The 21646-nt window shown below is 33.1% G+C and overlaps 1 protein-coding gene across 1 annotated transcript; it reads left to right on the forward strand.

Annotated features, from left to right (window-relative positions):
* The first annotated feature begins 741 nt into the window (after positions 1 to 741).
* Positions 742 to 21246, forward strand: LOC140062232 (uncharacterized). The gene is made up of 22 exons (XM_072108352.1): positions 742 to 802; positions 9100 to 9450; positions 9954 to 10355; positions 10683 to 10859; positions 11169 to 11290; positions 11605 to 11661; positions 11756 to 11854; positions 13269 to 13416; positions 13721 to 13831; positions 14443 to 14597; positions 14957 to 15073; positions 15389 to 15509; positions 15881 to 15977; positions 16415 to 16508; positions 16851 to 17007; positions 18185 to 18295; positions 18781 to 18953; positions 19184 to 19300; positions 19436 to 19556; positions 19775 to 19871; positions 19988 to 20084; positions 20480 to 21246. The coding sequence occupies exons 1-22, from the start codon at positions 742 to 744 to the stop codon at positions 20495 to 20497; spliced, it is 3003 nt and encodes a 1000-aa protein (XP_071964453.1). The 3' UTR covers positions 20498 to 21246.
* Positions 21247 to 21646: the final 400 nt, after the last annotated feature.

Raw genomic sequence — 21646 nt, forward strand, 5'->3', positions numbered from 1 at the left:
AGTGACATTCATTGTATTGTAGTCTATGTAGGTCAAAATACTGTACCAGTGTTTAAATTGTTTTTGTAATTGAAATGAAAGTTTGGTCTGTTGCACTGAGGGCGATCGTCATGCTCTGCAAAAGTACGAATGCTGTAACCAAAAATTGAGGGCAGTATAATGTACTCTTTTTTGGGAAAGGGGAGGAGCTATCTTATTCTGGTTATTTAAAAATTCAAAAAGTAGGTAGAGACTAAACGTATACCATTTTCAATAAAATTGTTATTAAATTCAAAAGTGTAAAACAAATAAAATATTGTGTTTATTAAACATTTACCATTGAGGGAATAATTTTGTGGTAATAATAATTGTGGTCTTTAAGGGTATACAGATATCCTTATTTATAAAGGATTTCTATGGTAAAGTAGATGTTTTAAAGAACCTTTTTTGTTCAATTTAACATTTAAAAAAAAACCTCAATTATGCCTATTAGAAACTCCTTAATCATTTTGTATGCACGGGTGGGATAATAATATTAATATAATTTTCTACCAATCAGAAGTATTTTTAAAACACGAATTGTAATTTGGCGCCAATAAATGCTACTGACATTACTGGAATTATGCAATGATAAAAAAATTTAAAATAACGTCTGCTGTATTCAATGGGGTGTAACTATTTCCTTGTAGAGATCATTTGTTAATATGTACTGTTTACTGTTAACTGATCGTTATCAAAGCAACACGTAGGCATAAAGTAAGGATGGCGATATCTTATATCAAGTCTTTGATTCTAGTTTTACTTTTTACTGCTCAAAGTATTGGTAAGTGTAAAACTGATTATCTACTACAGTAATAATTGTTATACTATTATAGTCAGTAAATGTCATTTATTTATTTGTCTCATGCAGAAATACTTCTCCATGTTTTACTTTTGAAAACAAACAAAAAGAGAATTGATCAGACAACTAAAAGTAAACAGGATTACTAAAACTTAGAGTCAGTAGTCCTATGATTGGTTTATGATAACATAATTAATAATTAGGCACATAAACTATAAACTATTATATACCAAATGTATACAATAAAAAACAAAGCAAAAAAAAAAACGATTTATAGATTATTACCAAGAAGGGAAGAATCAATCTATATGATAAAAGAAGATTAGGGAAAGATTCAGTATGTCCGTAATTGATGTAACTGAGATCATAGCTTTTATCAATAAGTTCCATAGCATTGTCATTGGTTAATTGAAAACCAATACAAACAGCGAAAACAGTTTGGCTTAAAAAACTGAACTTATTTGAGCAGTAGAAAAAGTTTACGGTATCTTTTGCATTAAAGAATAGGAAAATGAGATGTAAATACTGGAGCATGGGTCTTTAAAGTTCAGGTCAAGCAAGATAGATGGTTAGGTATTTTCTGGAAGATTATACTTTTGTTAACGGAGTAACTTCTAGTTATTTTTCTTTTTCTTTTTCTTACGATCTAAGTACTGACAGGCCTTGTCATAGTTACCGATGACGTAAACGCAATGACGTATATGTACAGCCAATCACAGGCGAATGTTTGGATAATCAATCACTTGTAATTGGTCAAATTACTTGTGTTGCGTTTGCACCACGTCATGTAACAACCAAACTTAGCATATCTACACGTAAATAAATACATGCATTTAATTAAGCATGGGATAATAAAGATACATTCTAGAAATGAAATGTTTATTTCAATAATTTGACTTGTAAAACACAAAATCAGTAAATACCTTAACCAAACTTGGTTGATCTTAAACTGACGTTATAAAAGAAGTTCGAGATAAATCTATTGAAAAATCATCTTCACTCCATAATACATTAAAAATGTAAAATAGATAGCTTTAACATTTTTTTTTCAAACCCCATAACTATTTTGCTGGTAGAATAATCGAACGCTATTCAAATTCGTATTTTAGAATATTTTGTCGGGAGTTTAGATTTAGTTTATTGTTTCATAAATATATAAAGAGAACATATTTAAATACCGTGAGATAAAGTTACCCACATAAAATTCTACTGAGTTGGGAGAAAACACTAAGGTAACTTGACTGAAAGTGTTACTACACCGGTATAGGCTTATATAAACATAAAGTAGAAACATTATTGATTTTTTCTTCAAAAAAATTGTACCACAAAAGTTCAAAAATAAAATTGTGTTTTCACACAATTCTTGCTTATCTTTAATATCCTTACGGGCAAAAACGGTTAGGAATATTACATTTTTTTAATTAAATTACAGAGGGAAAAAAAATCTGCAGTCAAATATGTGTACAGCCACATCAAAACCAGGCACTTGGTGAAATATATATTTTTTTAGTTGATACTATAATGGTATTCCTCACAATATATCCTTCAAAATGGTGTTTGGATCATTTAAATCAAGCAAATATTCCCAGAGTTATGGCAATAAATGTATATAGCATTTATACAACAATTTATTTGTAATTACTGAGTAATTAACAGTCAAAGTTTAATGACAAATCAGACAGGAAGTTGCCCCATGCTGTTACAGATTGAACAATTAACACCTTAGCAACACTACCTTCTAGATAAACAATCATTCTGAAATTTGGCACACTTATTCAATATAGTGTTTTCTGATATTCATGAAAATTTCATCAAAATCCGAGGTGGTTATCATAGTTAATTATGACGATTACAAAGTACCACTAATTTACGTAAAATCTGTCAAATTCATTTATAATACTGTAGTGTAAGAATAATACAGTAGGCCTACTAGTAGGTATTCAGGAAGATTGCCTGAGCTTATTATTAGTTCTAAACAAATTTTTAAAAAACAGCAAACATTTTATTAATGAACTTTATTAAATTTTATTTCTCTTTTTACTTTATTTTATCTGCTTTTTGTTCAAAATGGCGCAGGGCACATAATGTCCTTCGTTTCTGGTCGGCAAAATTCAATTACCAGTATTTTATTTGTGAGTGATTTGTATTGTACTGGTTTTTAGTGTTAATGTTATGTATGTAAGAGAAACTCAACAGTTCTTTTCAGACTTAATATACGTGGTGTACCGCAAACTTTATATCAACATTTGATTTCGCCATGCAAACCTTCAAACAATGTTATGTATTCTATTGTTGAACCAGCACCATAACAGATAGCCACACCCGTTAGCTTGAACAATGTTTTTAAGCATGATGAATAACGTGAAATTTAGCCAAGGTACCAGTATTTTATTTGTGAGGGATTTGTATTGTACTGGATTTTACTGTTGTTAATGTTATGTAATACGTCTATTGTTGAACCAGCACCTGGCCTGATCATGACAGATAGACACACCTGTTAGCTTGAACAATGTTTTTAAGCATGATGAATAACGTGAAATTTAGCCAAGGTACCAGTATTTTATTTGTGAGGGATTTGTATTGTACTGGTTTTTACGGTTTATGTTTTGCACACACTCCCCACACACCCAACCCATCATTGGCAATTTTTAAGCATAGGCCTAATGAAATTTAACCAAATTGAAATAAATAAAATAGCCCAGCAGTAGGCCTAGTAAGTAGGCCTACTAAAGTAAAGCCTTCCAGGAAGCTTATTATACTATAGAGAGGAAAACTCTATCTTATTTTAATTGGGCTAGGCCTTGTTGTTGTTATTACTATTATTATTACTAGCTAGCTAGGCCTACTATGCCATGCAGCCTATCTAGGCTAGTAGCCCAGCGTAGTAGTAGGCCTAGGCGGATCTCCGCCTAGTCTAGGCTTATAGTACTAGGCCTAGTAGAGCCAGGTCTAGCCTACTGTACCTCCTAGCTAGCTAGGCCTAGTGCCAGTGGATTGAGAGTTACATTGCTAATATCAACTCTTACGATAAATAACTTAGCTAGGCCCTTTACTTTAGTATGTTATAACTTATTGTTATCAAGTCTGAGTCAGTACACGTCACTTTAGTATTACTGTGTACAGTACTTAGATGAACTATAAAAAATATATTTTTCTCGACAAGCGTGTACTAGCGATAAGATTTTGTTGACCTGGAATTTTCCATGCTGGATGGGTCATGTGACAAAATTAAACCAATCACATCGCTTCTTTCAGCGTGTTCGTAGCAACAAGGCCGTTTTTGTTTACACTAAAGGGTTCTATAAAATCGGTTTTTATTGGTCTATATCGTACAATCTGTGACATCACTCATTTATTTTTAGATTCATGAACAAAATACCTATCGAATGATACCAAGCTTTCAGGGGTTATCTACAAAATTACGGCGTAGGAATGACGAAAATAACTGCTTTTTTATAACGAATTACCACGTTCTTTCAATCGAAACACGAGGATAGAGGCTCAGATTTATGTAATTTTTACCACCTTTCCATTTGAATTAGTTAATAAGATATATATTTTTGAAATCTACGGTAAATTTCCTATCAGATAATGGTAAAAAAACAAAATGGTCAAAATATGAGTTTCACACATTCAAATGCATTTTACACAAATCCCTATCTAGCGACAAGCGCCTGGTTTTGATGTGGCTGTACACATATTATGAAATCTGTTTAAGGGCTACATATGAATGTATATAGCAGCTTGCTTTGATTGGCAGCAGGCATTTGAACACGGCGACTGACTTGAGGAAGAACTTCAAATTCACTATTCAACCTTTTCTAAAACTTGTCTGATAAGCAATGGGGCTTCGGGTCAAACCTTTTCTTAAAACAATGTTGTGAGGACGTTATAATAGTGTACGATTTTTTCTGACTAAAAAAGCGCAAACTGTAATTTGCGAAGTTTATAATTATTATCACATGTTTACTCGAGTGCAATACAACTGGGTATGTTCTTGAAGGTAATCCGACAAGACATTGTCACTCGGACAAGACTTGGTCCGGACAAGTTCCATTATGCGTTGGTAAGTATAGGGTTGTTAAAATTAGGAGAAACATAAGAGATCTGAACTACACTAATTTAAATATACAGTGGTATCACATTTGTTAGGTCACAGGTCACCGAGAGATACAAAGTTTATTATTATCATGTGTTGAAGGCTGAGAGAATTGTAAAAAAAAGCATAGTCATGAGATACTTTGTGATCTTGTAAAGATAATCTGAATCTTAAAAAAACAATAAATATTCGATTTAAGTGCAGCTTTACGTAAATAGTATTATTATTAGTATTGTAATTTCCGTATTAATAAGGCACGGCAAAAGTACTTTTGTTTTGTTATCGCAATGCTTCGTAAATTTCACCCAATTTTGAACGATAATTATTTGGTTTAACAATTATGTTTATAAAGTATAAACGAAATATGCATATGGTGTAGGCGTTTATTGTTTGAAAAGTGAATTCAAATGCAAAAGTACTTTTAAGTATTTTTAAATCTATTAATTCACTTTTAATAAATATCAAGAAGAAGCATACCGACAAGGAAATAACCAAGTGAAGGGCATCAACTTGTCTATAGACTAAGACAAACAATAGATCTAATGCACTAAACTCATATGAACTTTAATGTATGATTAAATTCCTTAAACTATTATTTTAAATAGCAGCCACCCATGACTTCTTTTAAATAAAAAATGATAATTATTTTGGCAATGCCAAATAGTAGCATGTAAGGTCTGCGGCAGAAAATTTTTACTACAGTACAATCATTTTCTGAAATTCTCAACTTTTTACTTGACCTACTGGACTTCCATTCGGTATATTGCATGTTGTACCACAAACATTATTTAAAGTCAAATTAATTACAATATGTATATTCTTTTATTATTATATTAACGCCTATATTAATTAATAATCATTTTCAACTTTTTACTTTACCTACTGGACTTCCATTAGGTATTAGTAGTAGTTCAAGTCATGGATTAAAGAATAGAAGGATATGCATCGACGTGAGATCAAGGGTTCCTTGACTCTCGCCGACAGACCGCGGACCGCCCACAATGTTACAGTTTAATTAACCGCATGGTAACAACGAAACGGTCGCGTGCCTAATATATTGTTTACTGCACATGTGCAACGACATTTAACCTTGTTGACTACGCTTCTTTCGCGCGTTCTTTGTTGCACTGTATGTATTCATACATATTTGAACAGTATAATCAGTGGCGTAACGGCTATGTGCGCTCACTGGCTAAACCGAAGCTTGGTGCCCATGAGCAGTGCCCAGAGGAACAGGCATAAAATATGTCGAAAATGCCTCGATCTTTGAAACTTGGAGGGCCACTTAGGTTTCCTAAACAAGTGGCTTCAGGCCTCTGCCTCACGCCACTGAGTATAATGTTTATTGAAAACAGTTATTAAATTACATTGTATATTATTGTGAAGACCCTATAGTGTATGCATACTTCATCAATATACCAGATAAAAACAATACTATATTGTTATTAGCTTAGAATTATAGATGCTATAATTGTAATTAGTATAGGTTTCTGCCGCGATTGATCTACGCTAATGTTTTTAGGCCTATGGCATTAAAGTAGCATTTTATGACCTGTAGTAGCCCTACATCTGAGATAATAACTATTTATTTGTTGTCTCAGCCTACATGTAAAATTACAAAATCAGCAAGGATACTAGGCCTAGGCTTACTAGTAAATCATATGATTTGCCGACATTGATACTGCCTAGGTAGGCCTAGGCTAATCTTAAGTGTAGTAGATACAACGTGTAATCATGAGGCCTAAAAAAAATTGTTTGTTTGCTGTCAAGTTTTTTTTTTGGTAGCAGGCCTAATTAAATATTTTAGAAGTTAGTGTACCGTATATTTCGGTGTATAAGTCGCACCTGTGTATAAGACGCACCCTCTAACTGAGAGTAAAATATCGGTATTTTGTATATCGTCGATGTATAAGACGGCCGCGCCCAGCCTCAACAAGAAGGGAAGTCCCCCATTCCGTCAGTTCTTTATAACTTGTTATTCATGAGTTTCGCACCCGCAACATCGCATGCATGACCGCACGTGCGTGTGGGCTAGCCTCGTTCGATCCTTTTATCGAGAGGAGCACGTTTTCACGGACAATCGTATTCTATTAGTATCTATGTATCCTAGAAGTGTGTACGCTAGGTCTAAAGTATGCTATAATCAACTGGAGAATATACTAGTCGAATACTGTGTACACAATGGTGGTTGCCAAGAAGGGCTCGCTCGCGCTGGGGGTACGACGGTCGTGCGTATAACTATAATACTACAGTATTTTAATCGTAAACGTACGTTTACAAATGAAATTTTATCGGAGCGCCTAAAACAGCTCCATAATGAACAAATCTTTTCATCATATTTAGTACAAAATCACGCTAAAATGCCTTGAAAACTAGCAGGTTGCTGTTACGCTAGTACACTGTAGCTAGGCTAGGCCTACTCTTTAGACTTTAGTAATACTAATAGGCCTAGGCCTTACCTTAAAAAGCCCAGGCCTAGCCAACGAGGTGGCGATATCTGTGTGTTGAGGCATTTATGTTTGGTGTATAAGACGCACCCTTAATTTAAAGGTTACATTTGCGTGTCAAAAGTGCGATTATACACCGAAATATACGCTACGTTATTATTTTTATTGTTTCCTCCTCGCACACTCGATTTTTACACCTTTTCGGCCAAAAAAAATCATAAAAAAACTTTTTTTTAAAAAGCGCCCTCAACGTAAAAAAAACCTTTTTCTTATCTCCGCCCCAAATTTTTGGCGAAATTAGGGGCGGCGGATGACAGCAAACAAACTATTTTTTTTTTTGGCCTCAGATCTATATACTCACCGTTGTCTTACTTCTTGTGTGAATAATAATAGGTACTTCGTTTGTTCGTGATTAAGTTTGCATGCCCTGCGTGTACTTTTCAAAACGACCGCTAGGTAACGAATCGCAATTATGCATAGCCAGCCAATCCCGGATCAGGGATCGCTGTTTTCATTCAATTAGACCCGGTGATTGGATGTGATGTGGATGACATAACCACTAGCCAATCACCAGGCACTACAATTTAAATATAATCACAACGATAATTAAGGAGATTTATGAAGAAACCACTGCTTAGCCATATTAAAAACAAGATTGTTGTATGGGTGAACACCGGCCACGCTAACAACATACATGGTCAAATGCATAATTTAATATTCTATAGATTAACGCAATTTTTAATGACAGAAGATGGCAGCCAAATAATGATAATTCAAATTTAAAAATTTAATTGCATATTTTATTAATATTACCAACTACTTAAAATTACCAGTCGTAAGAAAGTGAACTTTTCGTAGTCCGATTGTGATGAAACTAAAACAGAATTATTCTGCAATATATTTTTGTTGTCAATTAATCATCGACGCAGACATGTCAATAGAACATTCAGACTGCGCATACGATTTCTACATGGTTATTAACATGGTACATTATATTAACGCTTACAAAAATTAATATTCAGGGTCAATTTTATTGATATTTCTGTATATCATAATTTGAATATTATTGATTAATCGTTCTTCGGCTGACAAATCAAATATGTAAGCAGTATTGCCAATATTAATTAAATAGACCTACTAGAGTAATCGGACATTCAGCATATTAAATTTTCCGACATGAACGCGAACGTCATTTTGACAAATTGATCTGTGTGCATGCGTAAACGACAAAAACACAATCGAAAACCTTATTTACATAAAATAGATCACACCAAAAAGTTAACCGAAGGGTATCGAAACATGAAGAATTCAATACATTTTGAGAAGAATAATAACCAGATAATCATCTCAGGTCTTAACAGCAGTGTAATCTTCATTTTATTATATGACATGCTATTTCAGGACTTGAATTTGTTCCTGAAATAATGGTATTCGATGGTTGTGAATGCTCATATTTAGGCTAATTTAATTATTTATCTGAATAATTGTCACAAATGTGAAATATATCACAAATTCTCCTTCCTGCAGTACTGCATAAAATAGGGAACATTGGGTGTGAGACTACTCAGGAACTATAAACTATGTTATGTTCAAATTTATCAAGCACATATAGGGAAATTTGGATGCGTTTCTGCACTTGATCCCTCGACACATTTTTGGACTTTCTGGTGACAAACAACGTAACCCTATGCGTAGGCCTATGAACTAACTCAACAACCGAACTTTTTTTTCAGAATTTGAAAATCTTGGATGCTTTTATGATTACGCAGAATCGCGTACACTGCCAGGACTCACCTCATGCGATGTACCAGAACCGGAGGAGCTATGTAATAACTGTACGAGGACACATAATTATTGTGAAAACCGTCAACTAATGACGGTGGACTTATGTCTTGATCTGTGTCTCAGACGAGGTTTTCTCTACTCTGGGTTGGAAGCAAGACAACAGTGCTTCTGTGGACATTATTTCAACTCAACACATCCACCAAACGGCAAACCGAAATCTCAGGATGAATGTAACGGACCTTGTAGAGGTAACCCTAGTCAATTCTGTGGAGCAGAACTCAGAATGATGATTTACAGGAGTAAGTTTTATGTCACTACAGACATAAATAGTTTCAATCTATCAATATATCTATTCAATTCAAAATTAAACGAGCCTTACCTGTAAGGTGAAGTTTGATGACAATTCTATCAGCATTGGCACTTTTGGGTTAACATGCCCTCCTTTATAGAACTGTACCTGCCTTTAATTTAAACTGCGGATCGTGCACACACAGATTTGAAATCTGATTTGAGCGGACACTGGTCGTGCCAAGCTTTACTTGTACATTTTTAGTCGCGTGCAAACGCGACTCTACTGCTCACTATGTCGGTCGGTTGGTCGGTCGGTAAACATTAACTCAAATTTGCGCACGCGACTGGGCCAGCCAGGTGTATGGCCTTGTTTTTATATAAGGCATTTCACTTTTGTGAAGTGTCAACGTACGTAATTGGTTAAAGTAAAACAGTATGAATTAGTAATTGGTCACTTGAGTAAATGTGTTATTACTTTCAATACGTTATTATGCATGTCTTATTATTTCAGACGGTCAATTTACGAATTGTTCTGGTGGAATCTACCTAATGAATGGTGTTGTGAGACCAAGTCAACTAATGTATGCACCAGCAACAACCATTACATTTTCTTGTAATCCAGGATTCTACCAAGCTGGGCCTACGGACTCATACTGTTGGTATTCTGGCGTGTTTAGCCACGTCAGAAAACAAACGCAACCAAGTTGTACAAGACAATGTGAAGATATACAAACAAACATACATAACATTACGTTACTTAGTCCAAGTAGATATCCTGATGCTTATGTTTTCGGAGACTCGTTACTATACACATGTACAGAAGGCTATGAACCAACACAAGATGATGATTCAATTTGGCAGATAGAATGTACAGCAGACGGTACTTGGTCTACGGAATTTCAGTCATGCTCTGGTAATTAATTAAATCAAACTTGTTTGTATATATTAAGAGTTACGCAAAAAAATATAGTTAACAAAGAACATTTTTATCGGTGCGCAATAGTTACTATAGGCTACAATGTATGACTGAATTGAAATTGAAATATTTTATTCATACCAACATGTATTCATCTTACAACAAAAACATTAATTTCATTTCTGATGATGACATAATTAGCTTCGAAATGATGTAATCCTGACAAACTGGTGCGTTTTTCATGTACTCTTTTATACTGGAGTTAATTATACTGGATCTTCTGGTTGCTATACAGTATATGAAAACTTTATTTTAATTACACAGGTGTATCATGCGGTTACCCTACAGTACCAGCTAATGGAATTCTCCTGGGAACTAAATTTAATTATCCAAACAACATTTCTTACGAGTGCAATACAACTGGGTATGTTCTTGAAGGTAATCCGACAAGACATTGTCAATCAGACAAGACTTGGTCCGGACAAGTTCCATTATGCGTTGGTATGTATTATGAGGACAAGCAGACAGGTGAACTACACCAATCATGGATTAATCCATGCACCAATTTAAATATATACGGTGGTATCACATTTGTTAGGTCACAGGTCACCAAGAGATCCAAAGCTTTTAGTTCCAAGTCTGGATTCAAAAAGGTAAATAAAGGTAAAAATAAAGGTTCGAAACCCATCAGAAGAAGTGTTGATTAAACACCGTTTTATTTAAGATTATTTAAATAAATTTTGTGTTATTAATTTCAAAGTGTAGGGCCTAAAAGTGTTTTAATTCTATTCTTTTTATTTCTATTTGTAGAAGAAGCAACGTTATCATGGATCACCATTGTTGGAATAGGTGTACTAATCGCGGCGATAATTCTCATCGTCGCAATTGTCATATTTTGTTTCTGTGTTTATGAACGAACACGCAACCCACGAGTAAGTACCGTATAGTTTATTTGTTATTTCTTTCTTCCAACTGTTCCAAATATTTCCCGTTGTTTTAAAACATTATTTGAACAGCAATATTATTAATAATGATTTAAAACATTATTTGACCAGTATTGTTTTCTGCCTCCCAACTACAGGGTGGTCAAGTAGTCCTAAAGGTATTTTATTCATTTATAACTGATTGTAATACATAATTTTAGAACATTTATGAAACCTTGGACGTCAATTCTATCAATAAAATAAAATTTTTTGTATTAATCTGACAGGTAGAATAGATATATATATATATTTTTTTATTATAGGGTATGAGGAGAGATGGCCAGCAACAACAACAACCCGCTCATGTTAATCCAGGAATGGTAATTTTTGTTTATTTGTTTGCACTTTCTCTTTGTTCTTGTCTTACCATGGGTTTGTCTCACTTCACTATTATTTCTTTATTTTTTTTTATAGGTATTGGGGATAGCTGACCAACAACAACCGGCCAATCCAGAAATGGAATTTTTCTTACAGCTGGACCCTAGGCTGCATTATGAAAATGATTCAGATCCAGTAATGATATTTTTGTTTGTAATAGGCTCTACCATAAAAGTTATTTTGAGATAAAACAGTAGTAAACTGTACATTTAAAAAAAACAAGGCCAACAGCCATTAAGTCGCGTGCTACAATGCATAGTGATACCGGACCGACAGACAGACCGACCGACAGACCGACAGACAGACCGACAGACAGACAGACCGACCGACCGACATAGTGAACTATACTGACCGAAATTACTGAACATGTTTAAAAATGTTGAAATGTTTAAAAACATTTATATTTTTTTAATTTACACGTGCGTAGCCTATCACTTTTGACGTAATTTCGAGTTGAAAAGTAAGTCAAGAAAACAGAAATCGGGCAAAAAGAGTGCGCAATAACATTTAACGCGCAGTGCGCACGCAAGAATATGCGCACTCATGGCAATTTTGTAAACGCTTAAAATTGCCTGAAACGTACTCTTATTTCATCGAAAATAAATTTTGAAAATTTTAAGCGCGCGTACGCATGCGTTACATGCGCTACGCACGTAATTGTATTGCCATATGATGATTTATGCCCTGAAATTTATGAGTACCAAATTTTATTTAATTGTGATTCATGGTTGTGAAGATATGATTACAAACGTGATTTTGTTAAATCGTGCGTAGACCGCGTAATTTTTTATTGCGCACCGTGAAAACATAACCACATCGATTCCTGGCCATAAGGAATATACTGTGAAAAATTGACCTAGCTAGATTAAACTGATATCAAGATAAGGTCAGAAAGCGATAAAACGCATAGTGATACCGGACCGACAGACAGACCGACAGACGGACAGACCGACCGACCGACATAGTGAACTATAGAGTCGCTTCCACGCGACTAAAAACAGATTGAAAATAACTTATTGCAATAAAATGCCTAGTTTTGTTAACCTTCTCATCTGTCGTTAAATAAATAAAATAACTAGCAGCCAGAAAAGAGAAGAAAAGCATAAGCCCTGGTTTTGTTTTGCTGCGACTTGACGATGTTCTACCTACACCCCCTCTCCCCGCTGAATGATGTTGGGGGTTGTGTCCACCGTCGTCCCTGTTTATTGTATCTGTAGTTTTTCTCATGCAAATAGATTTTCCTACTTTTCTTTTAAGCCATGATTTTTCTTTTGTAGTATTTGAGTGTTTTTTTGTCGCTTAGGCAGAAATCTCTAGCGAGTTCTTTCTTAGTATTCCTATTAATGCAATTATTAATTGCTTAATCATTTTTATTTGTACGTCTTTATTTTTTATGATACGCTTTTTATTCTTTAAATTTAAATTATCATTGATTTATAGCTTTTTTAATCTGGAAAAAATATGTGAATGCCATGCTTTTTTGTATACCCCCTAATTACGTTATTTATTTCAAAAAATAATCATTGTATTACATAATGATTTCTCATAGGATGTTGACCTCAATATACCTCAAGGTATGACATTGACGAGTAAAAATCTGAATTTTGGCCAACCTTTGACGAGAGGGAAATTGAATTACAATGTTGAAATAACTCTACATGGCAAAAAACAGAAAGCAATTGCTTATCTTATCTTCGGTATGTTATTAATGAGGCTTACGTTAACAAAGAACTATATCCATAAATAGACAACATGTTGCTTATATTCAAAAATTAATATTATATACATTTAGAATATATTCGGTACTTGCTATAAATTTCAATTATTGCAGGCGTAATGCTGTATACCAATTAACTAAACAATTATGGGTTCTTTAATTATTATATTTGTTATACAAACAAGTTGAATAAACTAGAATGTGTTAGAAATGGTTTCAGAACATCAACGTGTCGATTGAAATACATCTTTAAATAAATATTTATTTATAAATTTGTCATTCAGGTAATTATTCAAAGGAAGACAGAGAAGCAATGAAACGTAATTTAAACATAGCCTTAGAACTACCACCACACCCTGGTGTAATACAACCAATTGCTGAGATCGATGACGGTGGTAAATTTGAAATGTTTTTTCATTAATTCTCTACAAAAGTTTAACATGCTAATACCAGAAAAAATATTACTTAAAAACGTATTGTCCCTCAAAAACAAAAATTAGTAGAGCTGGAGTTTATAATACAATATTAATTCTCAGTCGATTTTCTGTATTCGTACAGTAACATTTTAGCAAATTCTATTTTTTAATTTTGCTATTTCTAGTTTGGTGAATTTATGAATAAGTTTATTTTTAGTTTTTTGTTACGCATTGATTTGTAATGTAATAATTATTTAATTTTGAAACCTGTGCGTGACTGCTTTTTAATTCCAAATTATAGCTGGTCTGGCATTTTACATTAATCTTTGATATTTTATATTTTTTTGTACTACATGTTATTGTTATAGGCATTGAATTTTCAAACTAGACGCCTACCCTTTTATTATAACTAACAACTATACAACTAACCCTTCATTATACCAACCCAACTAGGGCCTACTTACTCAGGACAACTACTCGGACCTAGGACAACTAAACCCATGATACAGACGTTATTATTAACATTATTTGTAACACTTAAATGGCTTTTTCTCAATTAAAGTTCTCATTATAAATCAAATCTTATGTAGTCAAAGATAGAAAAATATTTGGTATCTGCACTGAATATACAGAGGGAAATTTATGGAACTATTTGAGTTCTGATATGCCTAAGCCAACAGAAAAGGATTTGATCAACTATGCTGTACAGACAGGCGAGGCAATGGACTTTTTACACGAACAAGGGGTAAAAGTATTTTTGATATCAATATTTTTGTATTTATTATTATTATCATTATTATTATTATTTGTGTTATTATTTATTTATATATTTATTTTATTGTCATTATTATCATTATTACTATTATTAATTTTCATTTTTTTTTTAAAAAGGGGTTATTTAAAAAGAATAGTTTTTGAATAAAAAAAATTAGCTATTTATTTATTTACTAATTATTCAATGTTTAGGCTTAAATGGCTACGTTTCAAAAGTTTTTATTTTTTACCAAGGAAACTTGTTTACCTACCACGTTACATCGCCAACAGTGTAAGAGGAAATTTAGTTTCTGACAGACCTGTTTCAATTTAAGATGTATTTCATTACAGAAAGTTTGCCCAATGCTCTGTTGTCGGTCGATTATGTTAGTTCGTAACAAAAAGGTTAAAATTAACGTTATTGGCTTGAAGAATATCAATGATCAGAACACCGATATCTATAAACTTGTAAGTTGATTTATTTATATAATTACAGCATTGTCAAATTAAAAAAAATAATTGAGTACAGTTACATACATTTACCTACTATTACAGTTAAACATTGCCTCTTTATTTGTGAGTGTACAAGTTACTATTTCCACTTTATTAGATTTAGTTTTCTCTACGAAGTTCCTGTTTGTTCTTTTTATGGATATGTTATGAGCATTATTATATTCCGAAATAAAAGGAGAATGATGAATGAATTTAATACCACATATCAATATAAGTTTGAATTTCTCTTTTTTTAACAAGTAATGTAATGTAATGCTTATTTTTGTTTAGGAGGGACCCACAAAACGTAAAGTTAGATGGATGTCACCTGAAGCAATTAAGCACAACATTGCAACAAAGAAAAGCGACGTGTGGGCTTTTGGAATCGTCCTCTATGAAATTGTAACATTAGGTAAAAAGAAACGAAATAAAAATAGCGTCAACAAAAGATTACCTTGTTATTGTACAAAACATCGGGGAAGATTGAGCATGGTTTACTGAGTGTGCCAAATCAAGAGTTGCATCTTTAAAAGCGACTAAAACTACCTTAAAATTATCCTTAAATTTCTCATATCGTCGGAATTTCAGGAGCGGCGACCCCAATAGATCCAATAGATGGTAACTCCGCGTGTGCATGATGGCTGCCAGGGCAGTCGGTCCTTCCTTCGGACAAATCCTGGCGCCACCACTGATGTTATTTGTATATTTGTACCTGTAAATAGGAACCGATGTACCTTCAAAATACAAAATACATATAAATAATATATGAACAATTGTTTTTAGGTGATAATCCGTATCGTGACAAGAATGATGAAGAAGTGAAGACATTTATATCCAATGGTAATCACCCTGCGAAACCACTAAATTGTAGCGATACATGGTAAGTTGTTCTGCGTTGTTATCAAACATCTCCTTGGTTATTAAGAAGGTTTTTAAGATAAAATTTAAAGAAATGGTGTTTATATTCTGCAAAAATTAGTATATAATAATAATAATTTATTTGGAGTTTACACTCTTACAACAGTAGCACTCGACCAAATGAAAGGTGCATCTATGAGAAAGGACAACAAAATAAAAAAAAAATAAATTAAAAAACAGATATAGTAAAACAATTCGACTACAAAGTCGATTGTTTCTAGGGATCAAGTCAAACAATTTGACTATAGTAACTGTAATACCATTGATAAATAACACTACAGCAGCAAGAAACCCACATTACGACACAAGCGCACGTGCCTCTTCACTATACGGCTCTCCCAATGCCAGACTGTATGTAAACTCCTGTAAAACCATTTATTATTTAATTTATTTGTACAGGTATGCGATTATGAAAAAATGTTGGCGAAAACAACCAGGGAATCGCCCATCTTTTAATGAGCTTGTTGAAGATTTGAAACGTTTAAATCATAATGTATGTAATTATTATTTATATAAAGGTTTGCATTGCTTATGAAAACTATTAGACTAAAGTATTTTACTACGTATTTAATGCAGATTATTAAATTGGGCCAAACAGAATCAGGAATTTATTTACTTTTTAGCTATCGCTTCTTGAGTATTTTGTATTTTTAATATGATTCTCTTTAGATTTATGTTATTTTTACACATTAATAATGGTTTTTTTGTTGGTTACGCATCGAAGGTTTCCTATTCGACTCGCTTCCCTACCTTCCTTTATAATGTTTTTAGGTTATGCACCTGAAAATAACATTTTTCTTGTTATTGTTATGATGATATTATTATTCTTCTATAGAGAAATGTAGTTCCGCCGCAACATATCGTATTGAAGAGCACACAGATCGAGTCTTTTACGCGTTTTGAGGAGGGAAAGTTTAATAACACTTACACTGTTGTTATAGGTGAAAATGAAGGAAATCTTGCACAAAAAGCATTAGGTCGTCTTATTTATGGTATGGAATGCTTGGTTCCCACTAGCGACGCAACACAAGGACATACGCGCAACGCAAGTGATTTGACCAATCACAAGTAATGGATTATTTGAACTGACGCTTGTGATTCGTCAACTCGCTTGCGTCACGTCGACGTTGCGTCCGTAGTGTGAGCCAAGCCTTAGACTTAATGTTAAGCTTGGTTCCCACTAGCGATGCAACGTAACGCAATTAACGCAACGTAATAAAGTGCCCTTCCAATAATTATGTTTGCCTCCGCCTTGTTGCCCGTAAACGTGAGTATTCCGTAGATTTTGACCTGGTTTATCCCGCGTACTTTTGGGTACTTGCTGTACTATGTTTTCAAGTGTTCTTTTGCTTTGCGTCGTTGCGTGAAATTTTCCCCTTAAGCTTGGTTCCCACTAGTACGTAACTCAAGAACGTAACTCAAGAACGTAAACGCAACGCAAGCGTTTTAACCAATGGCAAGCGAAGTTATAGACAGTTAGCAATCACAAGCGAATAAGCCATCGCTTGCGATTGGTCAATTCACTTGCGTTGCGTTACGTCCTTGTTTTGTGTCGCTAGTGGGAACCACGCTTTACCGATGTTTGCACCACTGTTGCGTCGTCGGTAAATAAACAAGTTCTGTAAATCGTTATGATGTATTCAGGAAAGAAAATATATACGCTTACTATTTGTCTAGTTGTTTTGATTATATTACCGTACTGATCATACACCAAAACATAACATACTAATTAATTTAAACGAATACATCTTAAAATATTCAATCAATGCACAATCCAATATTAATATGTAGGCCTAAATTAATTACCAAATGTGATTTCTCAACATATGACCATAAGGCAAACGACGGGAAAATTGTTGAGCGTGGTTCCCACTAGCGACGCAACGCAAGGACGTAACTCAACGCAACGCAAGTGAATTGACCAATCACAAGCAATGGCTTATTCGCTTGTATAACTTCGCTTGTCATGCGTTTACGTCCTTGCGTTACGTTCTAGTGGGAACCAAGCTTTACCGTAGACTACTTTTGGGGGTGTAACTTTAGTTTGATTTCAGTAACTGGTTGAGTTAGTGTTTAGTGGAATGCTTTCAGAAGATCAAATATACGTTTGGTGTCAACTGTACTAGTATCTTCAAATAAATAGTATTTTTTAAAACTTGTATCGTGCAGATAGGTATTCTAAGGAAGCAAGAGAAGCCATTGAACGCGAAATTAAAGCAATGTTTCAACTACCAACACACCCTGGTGTAATTCGACCAATTGCTGAAATCAATGATGCTGGTAAATAACTGTTTATTTAAAGATGTATCGTAACAATTGTGTTGTTGTTAAATATTTCATTTTTATGTCACATAGTAGTTATCCACTTAGACCAAAATGTTTATTCACCTGAAAAAAACTGTAATTTATAACAAATATAGTCATCCAGCCTGTGGGTTTTGATGGAATTTAACCATTTATTTGGTCATTTTATAAGTGAAACAGTATTTGTTTTCATTTTTTTCTACGGCAGTAATTAACTTGATTAAAACTACAAAATAACATATTCAAAGTCTGATTTAATTTATCTTCATTTTTTCTGTTTTTGGAGGAACAATACATCTTATTCGAGGGAGGCGTTATTTATAAATACGGTAAAAATAAAAATCATATAAAATCAAACTGAAGAGAAGTTGTATAAAACACTACAGATTGCCGATCTACACAGTGATAGAATTGTCAATATTTTAGTATTGCTTTTTTGTTTGTTTCTGTACATTGTTTAGGCCAACACATAAAGATGATTGGTGTCTGCACTGAAACGTCAACAAAAGGAAATTTATTGAGCTATCTGTGCTCATTTGAAGATGCAACCAGTGATGTTAAACCAAAATCCAAGGAGTTGATAAACTATTTTTTACAGATAGCCAATGCAATGCAGTTTCTACACATAAACGAGGTAATACAATAATTCTTGTTTCATTACGCTATTCAGGCTGGCAGTGGTTGGTTGCCATCATTAAAATTGTCTTATAGATAGTTAATCTTTGGCGGATAACCCATTGTGATTGTCAGGATCCTTTTTTTTTTGTTCCTTGTTTCTTTCTTTTCACGATTTTTGTTTCAGGTGTATTTCTAATTCTTACCAGAGCCAGTAGCGTTCTATGATGATTGTTTTTTCCATTGCAGAGAGTCTGTCCGATGCTTTGTTGTCAGTTGATTATGCTGTTTAGTGACAATATTGTAAAAATCCCTGTGCTTGGCTTGAAATATATCAATAATGAGAACGCGGATCTCTATCGAATTGTAAGCTAATTTATTTATATACATGAACCTGCATGAAACTGTGCCTAAAATCTTTTAACTTAACATAATATGTCTGTTTTCATTACTCATAACAAATAAAGACGGTGGCTACAAAAAATGTTAATGCTTTTTTAGGGAGAAGACAGAAGTTTACAGTTGAGATGGATGTCACCTGAAGCAATTAAATATAGCATTGCAACAAAGGAAAGCGACGTGTGGACTTTTGGAATCGTCCTCTATGAAATTGTAACATTTGGTAAGAACCGATTTTAGAAAATTTCTCACTAAAATTTTATTCTTATTCCTATAATATATTATACACGAGGATGGGGTCGTCATGATTATTTCAGTCATTATTTTTTGTACAATTATTTACAATCCTGTGTAGATGAGAGAACACTTTTTTTTTATCGAGGGAAAACCAGTAAATTGAAATTCGAAAATCATGTAAAGAATATAAACATTTGTTTTTAGGTGATGCTCCATATGCTGAAATAAAAGATGAAGATATAAGAACACATGTATCTGATGGAAACCGCATTCCGAAACCACGGTCTTGTAGCGATACACTGTAAGTCATTTTAAATTGTTTTTCCTCCAAAGTTGAAAGTTGTCGAAGTTCAAACAACCTTCTGATTGAATTTCATCATCAAGTTCAAACAATACTATATTATTGTATCTGTACAGGTATGTCCTTATGAAAAAATGTTGGAAGGAAACGCCATCGGAACGTCCATCTTTTGATGAGCTTGTTGGTGATTTGGAAAACATGAAACGTACCAATGTGAGTATGTAAATGAATGTATTACGTAATCATGATTGCTGAAATAAAACATAAGATAATGATAGTAGGCAATTTAATCTAGTTTTAGCTTATGTAAATTTCAATATTCATTCATTCTCTTTATTTTAGATAAATATCCATAGTATATATTAAGCCCGTAAAGTGCTTGTTGTTTATATTGCATATCATATAACTATTATTATAACTATCAATAATTGAAAGCATCAAGTATACACAAAAGTATCTCTCCTATACATGCGCTTTTATATTGGATAACAAATTGGTAGGGAAACTCATCATATATCGTTTTCAATGTTATATCAATGTGAACAGACTGCATATGATAATATAATAATACAATCTTATAACTTTTGATAATAATTTTCATTTTTTAGGCTAATTGTTTCAAATGATGAAGAATAGTCCCAGAACAGGAAACCCAATCAAGGAGTATTTCTTTATCTAATAATATTGAAATTATTCAAACAAGCACATTTGTATTGTATGTTATTAGTTATTCAATAATAATAATAAAAAACAATAAAAAACTGTATATTTTTTAACTATTCAATTACAAATTAACTTTAATTGTTTTATTACACATTATTTCTAAATGATCATCTTACCATGGATCTACATTCGTTAGAACATTAAATATAATGAAAATGTTATCCATGCCAAATATGTTTATAAATAAATAACAAATAATAATAATAATGTTTTAACTCAAGGTCTGGGTAAGAATGCCGTTAGAATTGTAATTTTTTTGTTTGGTTTAAATTACATTTTTGTCAGGTAAATACTTTTTTTTAGTCATTTTCAGTTTTTGGTCAAAGTGAATAACAATTACGTGACATTGAAATGACATATTCAACAAAAAATGTTAAAAAAAATTGTTAGGGGGACAATATCGTTAATGGAATTGCCACGACGGTACGGCACATTTAGTACGGGTTATTATGTCTTCCAGCTCGATATTTGTGCCAAAATAGATTTTTTTAGCTAACTTTGTTATTCTTGAGATGCTGAATCCAAAAAAGTTAGGTGCCATTTTTTTTCGACCACTCCTTCAGCCGCCATTTTGTATTTCAAAATGGCCGACGTTCCACACTAAACTTGGTCATCTATGTAATACTGATTATTTTATTCCATTACACCCATATCAATAAACGCATAGTTACATAGTTATTGCGAAATAAAACAAATCACGTGACCAATAAAGGTCAAAAGGTCAAAATGCAATTTCATCAAAATACTGCACTGTTGTTTATTCTGAATACAGTTTTACTAATATCTATTCTATTTTACTCTGTTTGTTGTCATAATTTTCCAATTATGTAAATAAATTGTTTTTAAATGTTCCTTGTTTTTTTCATGCTAATTACTTTCTTATTTACATACAATCTGTCCTATTGGTATATAAGTACTTTAGGCGTTCTTTTCTGTTCTTCCTCTGATGAGAAAAGTTTCTCGAAACATGTCACATTTTAAGGCTGTTTGCCTATTCATTAAATCGCTATACTCATTTTAACAATGACAAAAGTAGTCTCCTTCGTATTAAG

This window comes from Antedon mediterranea, chromosome 11, assembly GCF_964355755.1.
Source record: "Antedon mediterranea chromosome 11, ecAntMedi1.1, whole genome shotgun sequence".
In the NCBI taxonomy this organism is placed as follows: Eukaryota; Metazoa; Echinodermata; class Crinoidea; order Comatulida; family Antedonidae; genus Antedon; species Antedon mediterranea.

Bases quoted from the DNA above. Each gene is read 5' to 3' on its own strand.
- LOC140062232 (XM_072108352.1), top strand. From the start codon at position 742: ATGGCGATATCTTATATCAAGTCTTTGATTCTAGTTTTACTTTTTACT. The intron at 17,008-18,184 runs GTATGGAATGCT...TGTATCGTGCAG, and splicing joins ATTAGGTCGTCTTATTTATG to ATAGGTATTCTAAGGAAGCA. The intron at 18,296-18,780 runs GTAAATAACTGT...TACATTGTTTAG, and splicing joins TGCTGAAATCAATGATGCTG to GCCAACACATAAAGATGATT.